This window comes from Elaeis guineensis, chromosome 5, assembly GCF_000442705.2.
Source record: "Elaeis guineensis isolate ETL-2024a chromosome 5, EG11, whole genome shotgun sequence".
NCBI lineage: Eukaryota > Viridiplantae > Streptophyta > Magnoliopsida > Arecales > Arecaceae > Elaeis > Elaeis guineensis.
In genome coordinates, this window is record NC_025997.2 from 108,192,940 (window position 1) to 108,210,699 (window position 17,760).

Consider the following 17,760-nt stretch of genomic DNA (forward strand, 5'->3'; position numbering starts at 1 on the left):
AAGCCACTGGTCCTTAGTGTTTCTTAAATACTTCAGGATGGTTTGAACAACCTTCCAGTGATTCTCCCCTAGATCAGATTGGTATCTACTCATTACCCCTAGTGAGTATTCCACATCTGGTTGTGTACATGTCATAGCATATATGATAGATCCCACTGCTGAAGCATATGAAATTCTACCCATACGCTCTCTCTCTTGAGGTGTTGTCGGACAATCCCTCTTCGAGAGAAAAATTCTATGGCCATCGATAGATAGCCTTTCTTGAAATTCTCCATGCTGAACCTTTTCAGCATAGTATCAATGTACGTGGACTGGGATAAGCCAAGCAACTTTTTAGATCTATCCCTATAGATCCTCATCCCTAAAATGTAGGAAGCTTCTCCCAGATCCTTCATGGAGAATTGTGACGACAGCCAAATCTTTATTCTCTGTAATGTAGGGACATCATTTTCGATTAAGAGAATGTCATCCACATACAATACAAGAAATACCACTACTGGACCATTAGCCCACTTATAAATGCAGGGCTCTTCTCTGTTCTTAACGAAGCCATACGTCTTGATCGTCCTATCAAAACGTATGTTCCAACTCCGGGATGCCTGCTTAAGTCCATAAATGGACCTCTATAGCCTGCACACCTTAGACTCATCTGCGGATGTGAATCCTTCAGGTTGTATCATATACACCTCTTCGTTCAGTTCTCCATTTAGAAAAGCTGTCTTCACATCCATCTGCCAGATTTCATAGTCCAGATGGGCAGCTATCGCAAGCATAATCCGAATGGATTTGAGCATTACCACAGGAGAAAATGTCTCATCATAGTCTATACCATAACATTGACGATATTCCTTAGCAACCAGACGGGCTTTATAGGTCTCCACCTTTCCGTTTGCGCCCCTCTTCCTCTTGAAGACCCACTTACACCCTATGGATTTTACTCCTTCGGATGGGTCAACCAATGTCCACACATCGTTGATCTTCATGGACTCCATTTCAAATTTCATGGCCTCTAGCCATTTCTCAGAGTCAGGTCTCTACATTGCATCAATGTAGGTGATCGGATCCTCATCGTTTTCATCAAGTTTGATAGGATCGCCGTCCCGGACTAAGAAACCATAGTATCTGTCCGGTTGACGTGGTACTCTACCAAATTGCCTTAAGGGTGCAGGAACAATGGGCTCCGGATCTGATCTAATCAAATCCGATTCAGGTTCAGCTACTTGTGTCAGTTTTTCCATCTGTCGAACTTCCTCAAGTTCGACCTTAGAGGCAACAGTCCCTTTATTAAGGAACTCCTTTTCTAAAAAGATTGCCTTAAGGCTGACAAATACTTTTTGCTCATTAGCTAGGTAGAAATAATATCCTTTGATCTCTTTTGGATACCCTATGAAATTACACTTATCAGACCTAGGTCCAAGCATGTCCGTAATTAAACGTTTAACATAAGCCGGACACCCCCAAATCCTAAGGTGCGAGAGTACTGGCTTACGTTCTATCCATAACTCATATGGCATTTTGGTTACAGACTTACTCGGAACCCTATTTAGAAGGTAACAAGCCGATTCGAGCGCATATCCCTAGAGGGAGATCGACAGACCAGTAAACCCCATCATGGATCGGACCATGTCCAACAAGGTCCGATTCCTCCTTTCAGACACACCATTATGCTGTGGTGTTCCAAGAGGAGTCCACTGAGAGAGAATCCCATTCTCTCCTAAATATGTCAGAAACTCATTGAAAAGGTATTCACCTCCTCGATTAGATCGAAAAGTTTTAATACACTTCCCAGTTTATTTTTCTACCTCATTTCAGAATAGTTTGAACATTTCAAATGACTCCGACTTATGCTTCATTAAATAGATATACCCATACCTCGATAGGTCATCTATGAAGGTTATGAAGTAGAAATATCCACATCTTACACTTGAGCTCATGGGTCCACATACATCAGAATGTACCAGACCCAAGAGTTCACTGTCTCGCTCACCTTTTCCAGTAAAAGGTGACTTGGTCATCTTCCCAAAAAGACAGGACTCACAGGTTGGAAGTGATTCACAATCACCAACTTCAAGAATTTCTTCTTGAGCCAACCTGTTTATCTTGTTCTTATTGATATGACCTAGCCTATAGTGCCAAATGTAGACTTCTGACATATTTTCTATTCTAGGACGTTTATCGGAGGTTTGAACCACATTAACAGGCTGTGACAGTAAGTAAATTTCATTATTTAGTTATCCAACAAACATTGTAACACCATTCAAAATGATATTGCAAATATTTCCTTTTATTAAAAATTGATAACCGTACATGGCCAAAAGGCCGACAGAAATAATATTTAATAAAAAGCTTGGACAATAGTGACATTCACTCAGAATTACATTACGAGAATTGATTACAAGGTTCATGATTCCTAAAGCTAGAACTGAAACTTTGCTTCCATCTCCAACGTTCAGGAACCTCTCACCATCATCAAATCTCCTACTGACCTGCAGATCCTGCATCGAATTGCAAATATGATAAGGGCTTTCGGTATCCAATACCCAGGCAGTAGTATCACAAATGAAAAAGTTGCAAGGTGTTATCATATAATTATCTTGCTTCTTCTTCGGCCTGTTTGGATCCAGGGAGGCAATGTATAGAGGATAGTTCCTCTTCCAGTGCCCCTGCTTCTTGCAAAAGAAGCACTCCGTCTGGCTCTAATCAGGCTTGTGCTTCTTGATCTGACCCTGTGTAGACGTCTCAACATGCGGGAGCACCTTCTTGTTCTTCTTTTTCTTGTTCTTCTTCCCTTTCTTAAAGGGTCGACGATCAGAAGAAGACCCTCCCACAACATTCACCGACTCCTTATGGAGCTGGTGGTCCTTCTCAAAGTTCTGCAGCAATCCCAACAAGCTGTGGTAGTTCATTGCAGGCTTTATCATTCGAAAATGTATAAAGAAAGGGAGGAAGGATTTGGGCAATAAATTAAGGATCGCATCCTTATCGAGCTGCTCGTGCAAGGGAAAGCCCAGTTTACTTAGGCGCTCAATCATTTCGATCATGTACAGTACATGATCGATGATTGAGGCCCCATCCCTCATCCGAGCATTGAAAATGATACAACTAATTTTGTGCCTTTCAACGTCGTCAGACGTGCCAAAGGAGTCGTTCAACATTTGAAGTATCTCCTGTGGCTGGGCATTCTTGAACCTGCGGCTAAACTCATCATTCATTGCCATCAGTATTATGCACCGAACGGTGGTGCGATCATTGAACCACTTCTGGTAAGTGTCTCGGACCATCTCTCTAGCATTCGGGGCTGGCTCCTCGGGTGCCGGATCCGTTACTATATAAAGGATCCGCTCATGCTCAAGGACGATTTTTAATTTTTGATACCAGCTATCGAACTTAGGTCCCATAAACTTGTCATTATCTAATAATGACCGGAGTGACAGGGTAGTGGCCATAGCTGCATAAAGGAAAACCAGACCTCTATTAGTACATAAATTATTAATACTAAAGACTTGGACTTTAGTCTAAAGTTTCTCCCAATATTTTAATAAACTGGTAGCCTCAACCTCTAATTCGAGGAATTACTTTAATTCCTTAGTGGGTACTAGAATCCACACAGACTACACACGAGCCTAACTTTGGTTGGTCAACCATGTGCATCTATGGGTAGATTCAAAATCAGTTGTTTCCCTAAACAACTTCTAGTAATTTATTTTGCTCCAGAACCTAATCAGTAGGCTTTGGCCTCCACTGAAAAGATCTGGTTAGGTCCAACCATTAACATGACTTGATTTGGTGAATCGAACCAATAAATGATCAAGCCCGATTTTGGCCAGCCAACCTGACCACCATCAGAAAGACTCAAACCAAATTATCATACTATGAATGATAATTTCATTAGTCAATAAGCACCAGGCCTTTGGGCCTCCAATGATTATTAAACTAATGGACTCATTATCACTCACTTAATGGGAGGCTATGACTTAGTTATCACTATAACTTAATCATTTTTAGGACCTAATAATTTTTGAGGATTTTATTAAAGGATAGAAGAGAATAAATTTTCAGCCAATTTCAATCCTCCCACTGACTTCACCAAGTCAGATTAAAAAAAGATTTAATTAAAGCCGGCATTAGGAGCACCTAAATCAGTCACACTGATTTACCTAATGACATGGGTGAGCCCTAATCATCAAGTGATCTAATCAAAATCTAACTCACCAGGTTGGCCAGATAAGTGAGATCAGTGGTGGGGATTTGCCATTAACTCGTCAGAGACCGTATCAATGCGAGTAGCTCCCACTTAAGAACCACTGGTCAAACTGCCGAACTTACCTTAGACACCAACCGGTTCATTAGTTTTAATTTGATCAACTTAGTAAATAGGGTTCCACCGCGTAGCCATGAATTAAGTCCATCTTGGTCTAGTTAAAGACATGGATCCATTCAACTACAACTATTGGAGTTGAGTCTAGAGTGTCCTTGACCTAATCTAGTTCAACTTTTGATTAGATTTGATTAATTACTCTAATTTAGTCTATTTCTTTAAGCTAACCTTAGGTCTAACCCAATTATGGATTTAATCCATCTAACCCATTGACCCATAAGTTTATGCAATTGTCTTAGATCTTAATTCACAATTCTAGACCAACTTGACAACACTTAATTCTTTTAATTAAGTATTTGGGCTGATGGATCAGGGTTTGGCTTTTCAAAAATAATTTTTAAATTTGAAAGATTTTATTTTTCTGTTCACCAAACATGTTGACTCATTTCACAAATAGATCAGCATATTTCATAAATAGCAATCCTATTGCTAATTACATAACAAAAAAAACTCAATCAAAATAAATCATGAATATTCCTTTAGATCTAATCTAACACATTCATGATAAATTTTATAATTGAACCTTTACAATTAAGTCCTTTCGCTGCTTCATCTGTATGGAATATAATTGCAGCGGTACCCCTACCGCCATAGGAGACCCCATCGAATGGGAGGAGAGGACCTTTAAATCCTACTTTTCTCTTATGATCAGACGATCATGGCAACCAACTCAATTCGATTACTTGCTACTTGGATCATGTATATCTAAATATACCAATTTTAAAATTTAAATTTCAAATTTTAAAATTCAAATTTTAAATTTTGAATTTCAAATTTTAAATAAATTTTAAATTTCAAATTTTAAAATTTTGAATTTTAAATTTTAAATTTTGAATTTTAAATTTGAAATTTCAACCAAATTTCAAATTTAAAATTTCAAATTTTAAATTTCAAATTTTTGAATTTTGAATTTCAAATTTCAAAATTCAAAATTCAAATTTTGAATTTCAAATTTTGAATTTCAAATTTTTGAATTTTAAATTTCGAACAACTTTCAAAATTTAAATTTTAAATTTTGAATTTTAAATTTTAAATTTAAACTTTTAGATTACAACTTAATCTACGCATGTAAATTCATATATCATATCTTAGAACCTGCTCTGATACCATTTGCAGCGAAATTCAGTGCAGAGATAAAATGGTAATTTTAATTTTTGTTTAAAATTATTATTTTACAGTGAAAATAATTAATTTATCTAATTAATTAACATATGTTTACACTACACTAGGATCTAAATATGATATATAACATGCATGCATTTAAATTTGAAATTCGAATTTGAACAATAAATACTTTACTGTAATGTGTTCAAAACATAATACCTTTATGCGGGTAGTCGATCTCCATAATCTGATCACCGTCGGGAGGCTCTGATCACCGTAATACAATGACACAAGATGTCTGACCTCTGCGGATCGTTCACACGAGGCTCTCGGTCTGATCAGCTCCTCACGAGTGCTAGCTCGTGGTAGAGCCCTTTTGATGGCTGATGCTGATCGAACTCCTTCGATCGATGTCTGTCGATTCTAGGATGCTCTGGATCATCAGCAAATATGCTTGAGAGGTAGATGATTCTCTCCCTTGAATTTGGTGGGCTCACGACACTCGTAGCTCACTAACTCACTTTCCGAACCCCAGGCTGAAACCCTAGGGAACACTCTGAAAACCCTGCACCCAATTTTCTTTCTTTTTCTCTCGAAAGGTTTTGGACCTTCACCTCATGCACAAGGCTTCCTCACGTCCCACTTTCTTTCTCAAAATTTTTCTATGCACGCCCCATCCTTCTCCTCTTTTTAAAACAATGTCGAACATGTCTTATTCGCGAGAGAAGATAAAGACAAGTGGTTACATATTTGAATTCAAATCAAATTTGAATTCAAATGCAAACCAACTCATCCCTATCCACTTATGGCATGAGAAGAGAAGGGCGTGGACTCTTTGTGCGTGGAAAGGTTTCACGAGAAACCTTTTCTCGTGTAAGTTATGTGGCGCACAAGATGGATAAGCATGAAGGCACAAGAGATAAGTTATCCATTCAAATTCAAACATGCTTTGAATTTGAATGGTTGACTAATCAGCTTTATCCATCCATATGGCACACAAATGTGAGCGTGGAGAGGGCTTTGCGTGAGAAAAATTCATGAAAAATTCCTTCTCGTGAATTCAAATGGGCGCAGTGGATGTGAGGTGGCGCAGGGAGTTTGGGTCAAGGTGGTTTCATTATTTAAACCAACCTAATTGAACCAAATAAGTTAGGTCCAATTAGACTAATTTAAATCCAACTTAATTAGGTTTAATTAGACTCAATAAAATCTTAATCAAATCATAAATTGACTAAGCCCAATCCCTGATCAAATCAGGGACCAAACCATCTCGACGATTAGGTCAACTCTTAACCTAATCGGGTCAAACCCAACTGAATCCAATTCAATTGAACTTGATCCAAAAATAATTACTCAATCAAATTGAGTTAATTAATGATCAAATCACTAATTAAATCTCTCATAAATATGGAGTCCAAATCTGATGGGCAATCGGATATCAAAGTTCATCAATATGAAACCTTGATCGAAGAGTCCCAAATCAGTGGGACTCTTGACCCCGGTACCCAAAATGTGTGGGACTTATGATCAGAGAATTTTGATTCTCGATCATAGAATTTCAGACACGTAGGACTCATAGTCCACGAATATTAGGACTCTTCATCAGCCATCAGATCAGATAGGAATCTCTAATGTGTGTGACCCCACAGGTTCGAACCTAAGTCGGTAGCACAGGAATCAATTTCCGTACTAATCGAAGTGACCATCTAGCAATGGTACCCGACATCCGGATAGGTCGAATAGTCGCAATCACAACACTCAGAACCTACGTGAATATGATTACTGTATAATTTATCCCTTTTGACTCTTGTGTTTAGGATGACTCAGGGTTAAACTGTCAACCCTGATTAGATCATCCGAGTCGTGCTCAACTCAATCAGTCCTGTGACTCCTCATTAGGACTACCCTGGTCAAGATTTTGCTAAATTGAAACATGACTGTACACAGCTTCTGAAATGGAGTGGTCAATCTCATCTTGACACATGCACCGACAAGTCAAGTACTTGACTACACCCAGCAGCCTTCCGTCACTGAATTAGAAATTCAGGTAGTCCAGTGCCTAAGTGCAGTGAGTTGCTTGCAAGTCACCGTGGCGGTCTCAGGTCGGAGGGATATTTATACCCATATCCCATCAGAGCAAATCTTGACAGCAGAGATAGCTCCGGAGTCGGTCACGTTCAGTGCAGATGTACCCTTACATCTCACCTGTATGCCATACCAGTGTCTCCACACTCCTTGGTTAAGAGGACAACCAACCTATATGACACACAATGACCTATGCTCGATAAATATTGTTGTTCTTGGTAACAATATATCAGTTGGTCGCGAACAGGTTTAAGGACTAAATGACAAATCCTCCTTTGTCGAGTCTAAATAGTCCTAAGGACTTCACCACAATACAGGAGTTCATTAGAAGATGACAATTTATGATGAAAAATGTTAAAATAACTTTTATTTATTTATAATTTATGTACTAATACAATAAAGAGTACAACCGTCAATAGGCTGACGATTGACTTTGGGACATTATTCCCAACACCCGGCCCATCCAATTTGATCGGATTAGCTTCTAGGGTGATTTTTAAAAACTCACCACCCGAGATACGAGACTCCATCATCCTAATCATCAACTTTTTCAAATCCTCCATGGTTAAAGGAATTTTATCATCCATTGCTAAAGAACACTCAAATGGCATTTGATAAGTAAATAAGTACAATCTTAAGGGAAGAAAATGTATTTGAATTTTTTCCATCAATGATCTAAGATAAATGCAGGTGATGAATAAAAAAGCGTCAAATGTCTACTTGCATGAAGAGCACCTCAACAATATTCAGAAATCCCCAAAGAAGATGCTCGATCGTTGCTCCAGAATAAGACTCAGCATCCTGACATTGGAGGCACATGTGATAGCAGAATAAACTGTAATGTAGGTGCTTCAGCCTCTTGCTGCTTTTTTTTTTAGAGGAAATAGACAAAATAGTCCACAAAAAATCAATAGAAGATCTTTACAATCATTCTGTTGGTCTCGTGGCTCTCAATAGCAGCCAAAAAAAGAGGATATCCGAGATTTTCATGTTCATCATTAGTAACCGAGCGGAGATTGAATCTAAGAGAGGAAAGATGCAATTAGACTAGGTGTGATTAAATCTACGCATGATCGGGGATGGCCAGCAATCTCTGCCATTTGCTGACATCACTGCATGAGACTAGCAGACCAAGATCAGGGCTAAGGATATGGTTGGATTGACAGTGGCCGAGGGTGGCAGTGGCAGCAACTAGATCTGGGAGAAGGTCGAAAGATAGCATTGGCAAGATGAGATGAGGAGGAATGACGGTGATCCGATCATCAAGGAAGAGGCAGGTGAGGTCAGAAAGGAGGATGGAATAGGGGCTACGGAGATGGGAGATAAGGATTGGGATGATGCTTTGATACCATGTTGGCAAACAGAGATGGAAAAAGAGAGATAGAAGAAGAGAAAGAGAGGAAGATAGAGGTTTCAGAGGAAGAAGGAATTAATTCTCTCTAGGATCTTTTTATTAATCTTCAGGGCCTTAATTTAAGAATTATACAATCATATTTTTTTCGAATTAGAAAGATTACATTCCTAATTAGAGGGGTCTATAGCTCATTTCAACAAATAATTTATTTGAGAGTCCTTTGATCTCCTCTATTTAAAGAAGATAGTCAATATCTATTATTAAAATAGATAGAGCATGCATTAATCGTGAGTAGCAGTTCTTGTCGTATAATAACTTTATAGTAGTAGACTCCCACAATCACACCTACACTAACAACTACTTCAATAGTGAGTCATGGCCGATCAGCATAATTATTGTCGAGAATATAACTACGATCTTAATAAGAATTAATCACCTTGATCTATTTTTTTATGAAGTACATGGTACCTTTTTGATTAGGTGAATACTTTGGGAAAAGTGAAGTCCTTCGGACAATATCAAGGCTCAGTGCTTCAACTTATCTCGAAGTTAGGCAAATAAATATTCGCTACATCATATATAATAAAAAAATACATGTTAACATTTTTAACTCTATAATAAAAAAATAAATTAATATAAAAAGATATATGTAAGCTAAATAAATCAAGTAATAAGAGCTTAAAGAATATTATGAGCTAGGTTTTGTCATAGCGGTCACAGCCATCTACTTAGTAAATAGATGTTCTATGCTTTAATTAATTCTTAGATCATGCATCTTCAAAAATTTAGACATGGCTAGGTAATTATAATGCACATGAGATATTTTGAAAAAGAGTGAATATATATCATTATGTAAAAAAAAAAAATTAATTAGATAGGGTGTATCATATAAATACATGTTTATTTTTTCATATCATAGGTATTTGTAGTTCAAGATAAAAAAACTTATGCCAAGTTGAGCTTGGGCCTTAATTCTTATAGTTTTGCTGAAAGAAAATAGGTTTCTTTGTTAAAAAAATTAAGAATTCATACTAGAAAATGAATTAGAAAGGTTAGCATCCCTTCACTTATTTTGCAATGAGCTACTCTATTAAATTTTAAGAACAGTCCAAATCTATTTTATGCATAAGATATGCAGTTAATGTTGATATTAAAGGTTCATGTTTTTTTCAAAAACAAGATCAAAATATAAGTGCCCGAAGACTAATGCATTAATGAACAAGTTACAATGTACATAAAGTACAAAATTCCAACCAATCTAGAGAAAGTTTAATCTCTAAAATTTATTTGTGCTTTACAATAGAATGACAGATCGGTGAAGTCATTAACTAATAGCTCAATCAAAAAGCTTCAAAAGGCACTATTATAATAGTAGAAATTTTATATATTACAGGGGTTGTTTTATCATACACTTTTTCCATATTAAAATACGAATGATTTATACTACCATTAATATTGGTTGCAATATTAAAATCAATAGGAACAGTCTAATATGTTTACACAAATGGATGCTTCTCATGTATAATTAGGACGAATAGATCATGTTAGATTGGATCATAAGTGACCCCAACCCTATCTGGTTCCTTAATTGGATTCTAATATTGGACCCAGGTCTAACCTAATAGAAGATCGGATTGAGTTGGGTCTATAGCCAAAATTTTCGATAGAAATGATCATTTGAGTCACATCATATCCATATTAGCCTGTGCTAATCCAAAAAATTCAAATATGAATCAAGTTCAACTCAGATCCATGTCGAATTTGAGTCAAATATAGCTAACTACTTTTTAATTATCATATAGTCAACTAATATTAACCACATAAAATAGACAATAAATAATATTGCTCTCAAAATAAACTTGGACAAAAATAATTTTGAATCCATCTTTATGTTAAAGATATTATTCATCCAAGTCTTGAAGCACAACTTAGAGCTCAAATGGTTTTGAGTTCGAATGATACACTGGGTTCGTATCTGAGATTATAGAGTAGAAGATCCAAAACTGATCTAGAAATCAAATGGATTAGGTTGGGTCCAAATTCAATAAACACATACCCAACTCAAAAAATGGAGCAGTTCAATTTAGAACCCGATCTATCCCCACATATCCTTTAAAATGGGTTGGTTCGGATTTAAATGGGCTAGGTCATGGGTCAGTCAAATCAACTTGCAACCTTATGTATGATTATGGGTGTTTATGGTAATTTAAACCTTTTCCATTGAATATGAATCTTATAAAATAATAGATAGAAAATTCAATTAAAGTAAGTAGTAACAAATATTATTCATGAGTTTATTGTTGAAAGAAAATTTCCTTCCTCTTTTTTTTTTGCCTTTGAAATATTTCTATAATAAAATTACATATGATACCTAATATAACCATGTAAAGCAAATTGTTAACATTCAAAATGAGTATTAATTCTCATAACAAAGGAGTATTTAATCTTATATTCCTACTTTCCTTTTTGATTCTAATGGCATGTGAAAATATGGTAAACCTATTGACTTTTAAATAAGCAATATTTTTTTTGGTACATAATAATATTTTTTTGAGCTTTTTGTGTATATATCCTTCTCAATATTTAAATTTACATGAATATTCTTTCAAAATTAATATTTATATGTATATTCTCATAAAATATTTATTTTCATGTATAGCCTTCTTTTTTTCTTTTCTTTTTTTTATGTATGGATATCATCAAATGTTATTAAAAAATTGACAGTTTAAATTGAAATGACTAAAATACCCTCATAAATAGATGTGCAAAAAAAAAAAATTATGAGGGTATATATACAAATAGTAATTTATGAGGCTATGTATGCAACTTTGAATATTTAGGAGAATATACATGTAAAAAATTTTAATTTAATTTTTATCTATTTTATTTAGATGGATTTAGACCCACTTACTCTATAATATAATAATATATGATATAATATAACAATATAATAATGATATTATATAATATATGATATATTAGAATATTATATTATGTTTTGTTTTTAGGAAAAGATGAGATGACTTGTTAGAACATCTTTCATTCAATAACTAAGTATAAGAAATCCCTCCGATAATGGAAAGAGAGAGAGGAAGTGAACAGGAAAAAGAATTACAAAAATCATTATAAATCAAGACTTGGCTACTAACAACAAAAGGATTAATAGAGATTAATAACCAACATAGTTTTTTTCTATGAAATTTTCCACAATTTTCAAAGAGAGAGCTGACTTTATACATGTTACCACCAAGTCTTAATCGCATCCTCCAACAATCTCTTCTTGGCTTCAAAAAATGATGGAATTAGTGTTTCTCATGCCTTCTAAACATTCCAGAGCAAAGAAACTATTGTAATATCCTATTTGTTTTGTTGGTTTCTTCCGATACTAGTTACCTCCACTCTATCCATGAAATATCAAAGCTAGCTCAAAAAGGATGGTGAGATCAAGGAAGAAGGTTTGCTTAGTCTTTCTTGATCTAACAAAGCAAACTCCAATGTGGAAAACCTTGGCAAAGTGCTTACCTCATCATACAATACTATGATGATGTACTCGACATTATCCGATGAAAGGAGGATATAGTTGATTGTTCTTATAGCAGTGCTGATAAGTGGAAATATGAGTTTAGTGCTAAGCAGATTTTCAATGAAGATAAGAGAGGTAAAATCTAGTCGATGGTCTTTGAAAGTGGCAACGAGAGGGCCGGAGTATGAGTTCGGCATCAAAGAGATCTCTGGCGAAGGAAAGAGAGAAAGAATCCAGCTGGTCATCCTTGGGAGTGGGAATAGGATGGACTAAGTCCAATGGCAAGGAGATCTCCGATGAAAGGAAGAGAGATGCCGACAGTGAAGAAGAGAGTTAAGGAAAAGTACTTGGTATTCTTGATGATGACTTTAAAGTTCATCCGACTGTCATCCTTCAACGACCTTGTGAAATCTTAAGAAAAATTTAAAAAAATCCTGCTCAATCCAACCAATGTGCCCCGAGTTCTTTCAAAAATTCACCACACAATATGATATATATAGTAAACTTGATTTTATACTCTATATGATATGATATATCTTATACATTTTATAAAGATATTTTTAATAAAAATTTTTAAAATAAAATATAATAAAATTGTAAATTCTTATTGTTCATAATAATCAAATCCACAACTACATCTATTTTATGCAAATATATAAGCAAACCATCTAATATCAAGTTTAAACACTTTTTTCAAAAATATATTGTTTTATGTTAGAGAAAATATAGATAGTTGTGAACTTATGATCTATCTATTTTTTAGATAAAATAATTTTGATCTAATATTTGATAAATTTTTTTATCTATATAAGTTAATAAATTAAGTATATTAATTATTTTAGTTGTGTAGTTATTTTTTTCTATTAGAATAAGAGAAGAATTAACAAATCAAGAGAAATATATCTATGTTTAAAATTTCTTGCATGTATATACTTCTAGACATTCTAATTTATATGAATTTTTTGTAAAATTATTATTTATATATATATATTTATAATTTTTTTGCACATCTACCCATAAGAATATAATCATTTTAATTTTAAATCATTAAATTTTAATGGTGTTAGATAATATAAATATATATGCAAAAAAAAATAAGAAAAAAAAAAGAACATACATTCAAAACAAATATTTTATAAAGGTCTACATATAAATATTAATTTTAAAAAAATATTCATATAAATTTGATTATTTAGAAGAATATATATATATATATATATATATATATATATATTTCTTGATAATAAGTGAAAATGTTAATTTAGTTTGCAGCAAGATCTTCGGAAGGTTGATGCAGAGAGTTCGACATTTTTAATTTGAAAAAGTTTTCCGCGTTATTCAACTCTGCAAATCAATCAGTTGATTAAAATTCTACGTCGCGAGATTGGCGGACAAACCGGCAGATACGACAGCGACTCACACCCACCCCACCTCCACCCACCGGCTTTCCCCGTATCCGCACTTGCCTAATTTCCCATTACCAAACAAATAAAAGATCTGACATCATCATCCACCGTCTTATAGAAAAATCTTCTAATTTAACGGTTCAGATGGAATCCATCCAGTTTCCATATAATAACCGTGGCCTTTATTTATTTTTTTAATTATTTCCATCCGAGGTGACCGGCGATTCCCGGTACGTAAACGTACGGAACTACCGCGCCCGGATTTACCGCCGTCGCTTTAAATACCGGAGCGTCCCCCTCGCTCTTCTTCTCCCACCCTCCGCATCTCCACTGCCTCCGCCGAGAAGAACCACCGATCGAACGGTCCACGAACGAGATCGCGGCCATCCGACGGCCCTCATCACTCCTCCAAGTAAGTCCATAATCCCTTGTCTTCGTTTCCAACTCTGTTCTTTAGTGTAGACTTCAGACTGAGAGTTTCCGATCAAAGATCGAGGGTTTAGAGAGAAGAATTTCCAAGCCCTAGAATCGAGATCGGCTTCGATCTGGTCGAAATGGGGAAGGCCGGGAGGGATTGGATGCAGATCTACGCGATTTACGGCACCGATGAGTGGCAGACGGTGGCGTTTCTCTCCTTCCACGCCTCCATCTTCGCCGCCGTCTCCCTCCTCCTCCTCCTCTACTTCGTCCCAATCTTGGATTTCTGCCACTCCCTCCTCCCCGGCGTTCCCCTTCCGGCGATCCGCTTCGTCGTGGGGTTCACCGGCTCCGTGGCGGCCCTGTCGGCTCTCTGCCTGATGTTCGCCGCCGGCAACGTCCTGTACTCGTCGGTGGCGCTGCGGTGGGAGATGGCGCAGCGGATGGTGGCGTCGGTGCCGGACTGGGCGACGGTCCGGACGGCGCTGGACGTGGGGTGCGGACGGGGGATGCTGCTGAACGCGGTGGCGAAGCAGATGAAGAAGGAGGGATCCGGAGGCAGGGTGGTGGGCCTGGACCGCCGGCGGGAGACGGCGGTGGCGGCGCTCCGGCGGGCGTGGGCTGAGGGGGTGCAGGAGTACGTGACGTGCCGGGAGGGGGACGCCCGGCGGCTGCCCTTCCCGGACGCCTACTTCGACGTCGTCGTCTCGGCGGTGCACCTCAGCGGTCTCGGCCGGATGGCAGGAGGCGGCGGCGGGTCGGCGGCGGCGGCGGCGGCGGAGAGGGGGAGGGGGCTGGGGGAGGTGGTGAGGGTGTTGAAGCCCGGGGGGGTGGGGGTGGTGTGGGATTTGGTGTGCGTGCCGGAGCTCGCGCAGAGGCTGAGGGAGATGAGGATGGAGGAGGTCAGGGTGTCGGATCGGGTCACCGCCTACATGGTTAGCAGCCATATCGTATCGTTTCGGAAGCCCACCGTCGCCTCCGTGGAGGCCCAGCAGCCACTCGATTGGAGGGCCACCATCGTCTGATTCCGTTCCCGAGGAATAACAGAACCACACCTCTAAAAGTACCATATTAGTGGTAGTTTTTTGTTTTTGTTGGGAAAGGGCAAAAAGGGAAACCTCAACTGTGAATTTTTGGAGTTAGTGAATAATATAGGAAGCCTGGGTTCATATACAAAAAGGACGATGTATAGTGGCTTTAATCTTATTATTAAGGTTGCAGCTAATTATGCAAAAATAAATGCAAGTTTTGTTGGTTGCTAAAATAATTATCAGCTTATATTATTGTTGGTTGAGTATAATTATAATTTCCTGTTATACTGCAATAGTTTTATCATCAGTTTTTAGCATTATCATGATGTGTAAGCTTTTTATACTGGGATATGTGGTTTAGCTTAATGATCCTCGCATCTAGGATCCTTCTTCCTCACAAAATATTAGATTTTATGTAGATTTATATAATAATATTATGCTGCTAAAGAATTGGATCCATTGAAATGATTTAATAATCTAGCCAGAAAAGAATTTATATTTTTTACTGAGATTTGTTTGCTTATGGAAGATGTTGTACTTATGTATCAAGCACTCATTTGGTCATGTATCTTAATTATATTCACCAAGTTCTCGTGAGAGGGTGTCTGAAAAGATGTTATTCATGATCGGATTGGCAGATCCTTAATTGCAATATTAGCGCATTGAATAAAATTAATGAGGTTATCATTTATGGCAATCTTAAGCAACTGCCAAAAAAGTGAAAAATATCTAAAAGAAATTCAAAATATCTACTATACTTGATGCATATGGTTTAAAGTGTGAACCCAATATCTCGCTAAAAAGTTTCCTGGATTTTGATAGTGTTTTGATATATTATATATAAAAATTATTATTTCATTTTTTCATGAACTTGTATTTTTAAATTTTGAAACTTAATAATTTACGAGGTACTCAGGCTCTACAAAGAGCAAGTGAAAGAATAGGAAAGTATGGAAAAAAAATAAAAAACTCAAAAACGTTATTAGGAAATTCTATTCAGGATTGAAAATTTCGGATTCCAAGGTCTTTCTGAGATCTTATTATACAGTCAAACAACCCTTACTATAATGACAATGTTGGCTTGGTGGTCATACCCCTTGAGTGGTACGTACTCTCCAATTAATTTCTTGTAGAGATCAGGTAAAATTCCTAGGTTTAAATCTATGACAAGTTTGTACCAAAAAAAAAAAGAAAAATCTACGACTGGTCTAAGTACTTAATTATATGAATGGGACTTCTTAGACGGAACTCGCGCCAAACCTCAAAAGGGGAAAAAGAAAGCAAAAAACATGAAATATCATGAATTTATATTATATCCATGAAAAGCCTAAATTCCTTTTGATGTTTAATCATAGCCCAGATGTTCCTAATGCAATAATAACTATTGTTTCTTACTATTGCTGCATGTTAAAGTCCCCAGTAGCCTTCCCATTAGGAAGATAAAAAATGGACATTACTGGGACTATTTTATAAATTATGTGCATCTATCTACTGGAAGAGTAATCACTAAGCCAGCAGTTGACTATTTGTCGAGGAAAGGATTTTCTTATAAAGCAAATTGTGGGTTGACATTGTTGAGCTTAGATCCTCTAGAGTTTCGATTGAACTATACGAGTTCGATCTCCCATCACTAGCTGCCCCTCGTGTTGCGGGATGATTGGTGATTGAGCAGGACAAAGACAATGTGACTTTTACGTTTTGACGTAATGGTGTACTTTTTTTTTTGGTAAACAACATAATTGTGTACTTGACCCAAAGGGTTGGGAGGTTAAGGAAATTTAAATCCCATCAAACTCAATCAAGCAAGCAATAACAAGCATAATTTTAAATTCAAACAGAGGAACATTAGCCTAATTAAGAGCATTAGAGCAGTACCAAGACTAACATGATGAGAGCATAGATTCAAACATCTCGACTAAGTAGCCACTAGGCTGAAATCACACTCAGCTAGCATGCTGGAACCAAGTCTTAAGGTCCTATGTGCTTTCCTTTGTTTAAAAAACAGAGAATACTTTACATATATGCCCTTTTACACATGCAAAATTGCCCGGATATTCTTGCTAAATTGCTATATATATATACTTTTTTTTTTTACACATATATCCATTAAAAGTATTTCAATCATTTCAATTTTAAACTACTAATTTTTTAATGATATTATTTATATAGGTACATATATAAAAAATAAAAAAAAAAGAATGACATATATGCAAATCAAGTATTATATAAGGGTGTATATGCAAAAACCAAATTTAGAAGGATATTTATTTAAATATCCTAAAGGAGAACCAAAATTTTAATGATCAATCCATATTCGGAAACCAAGTCTTAAGGTCCTATGTACTTTATTTTGTTTTAAAAAAATATTTTATGCATATACCCTTCTACATATGCAAAACTATATGAATATTTTTGCAAAATTGCTTTATAAATGCATGCTCTTATAATTTCTTTTGCACATT

The 17,760-nt window shown here is 36.5% G+C and overlaps 1 protein-coding gene across 1 annotated transcript; it reads left to right on the forward strand.

Moving 5' to 3' along the window:
* Positions 1-14,125: 14,125 nt before the first annotated feature.
* On the forward strand, positions 14,126-15,557 carry LOC105045404 (uncharacterized). Its single transcript, XM_073258058.1, has 2 exons — positions 14,126-14,262; positions 14,341-15,557. The coding sequence occupies exon 2, from the start codon at positions 14,405-14,407 to the stop codon at positions 15,290-15,292; it is 888 nt and encodes a 295-aa protein (XP_073114159.1). The 5' UTR covers positions 14,126-14,262; positions 14,341-14,404; the 3' UTR covers positions 15,293-15,557.
* The last annotated feature ends 2,203 nt before the right edge of the window (positions 15,558-17,760 follow it).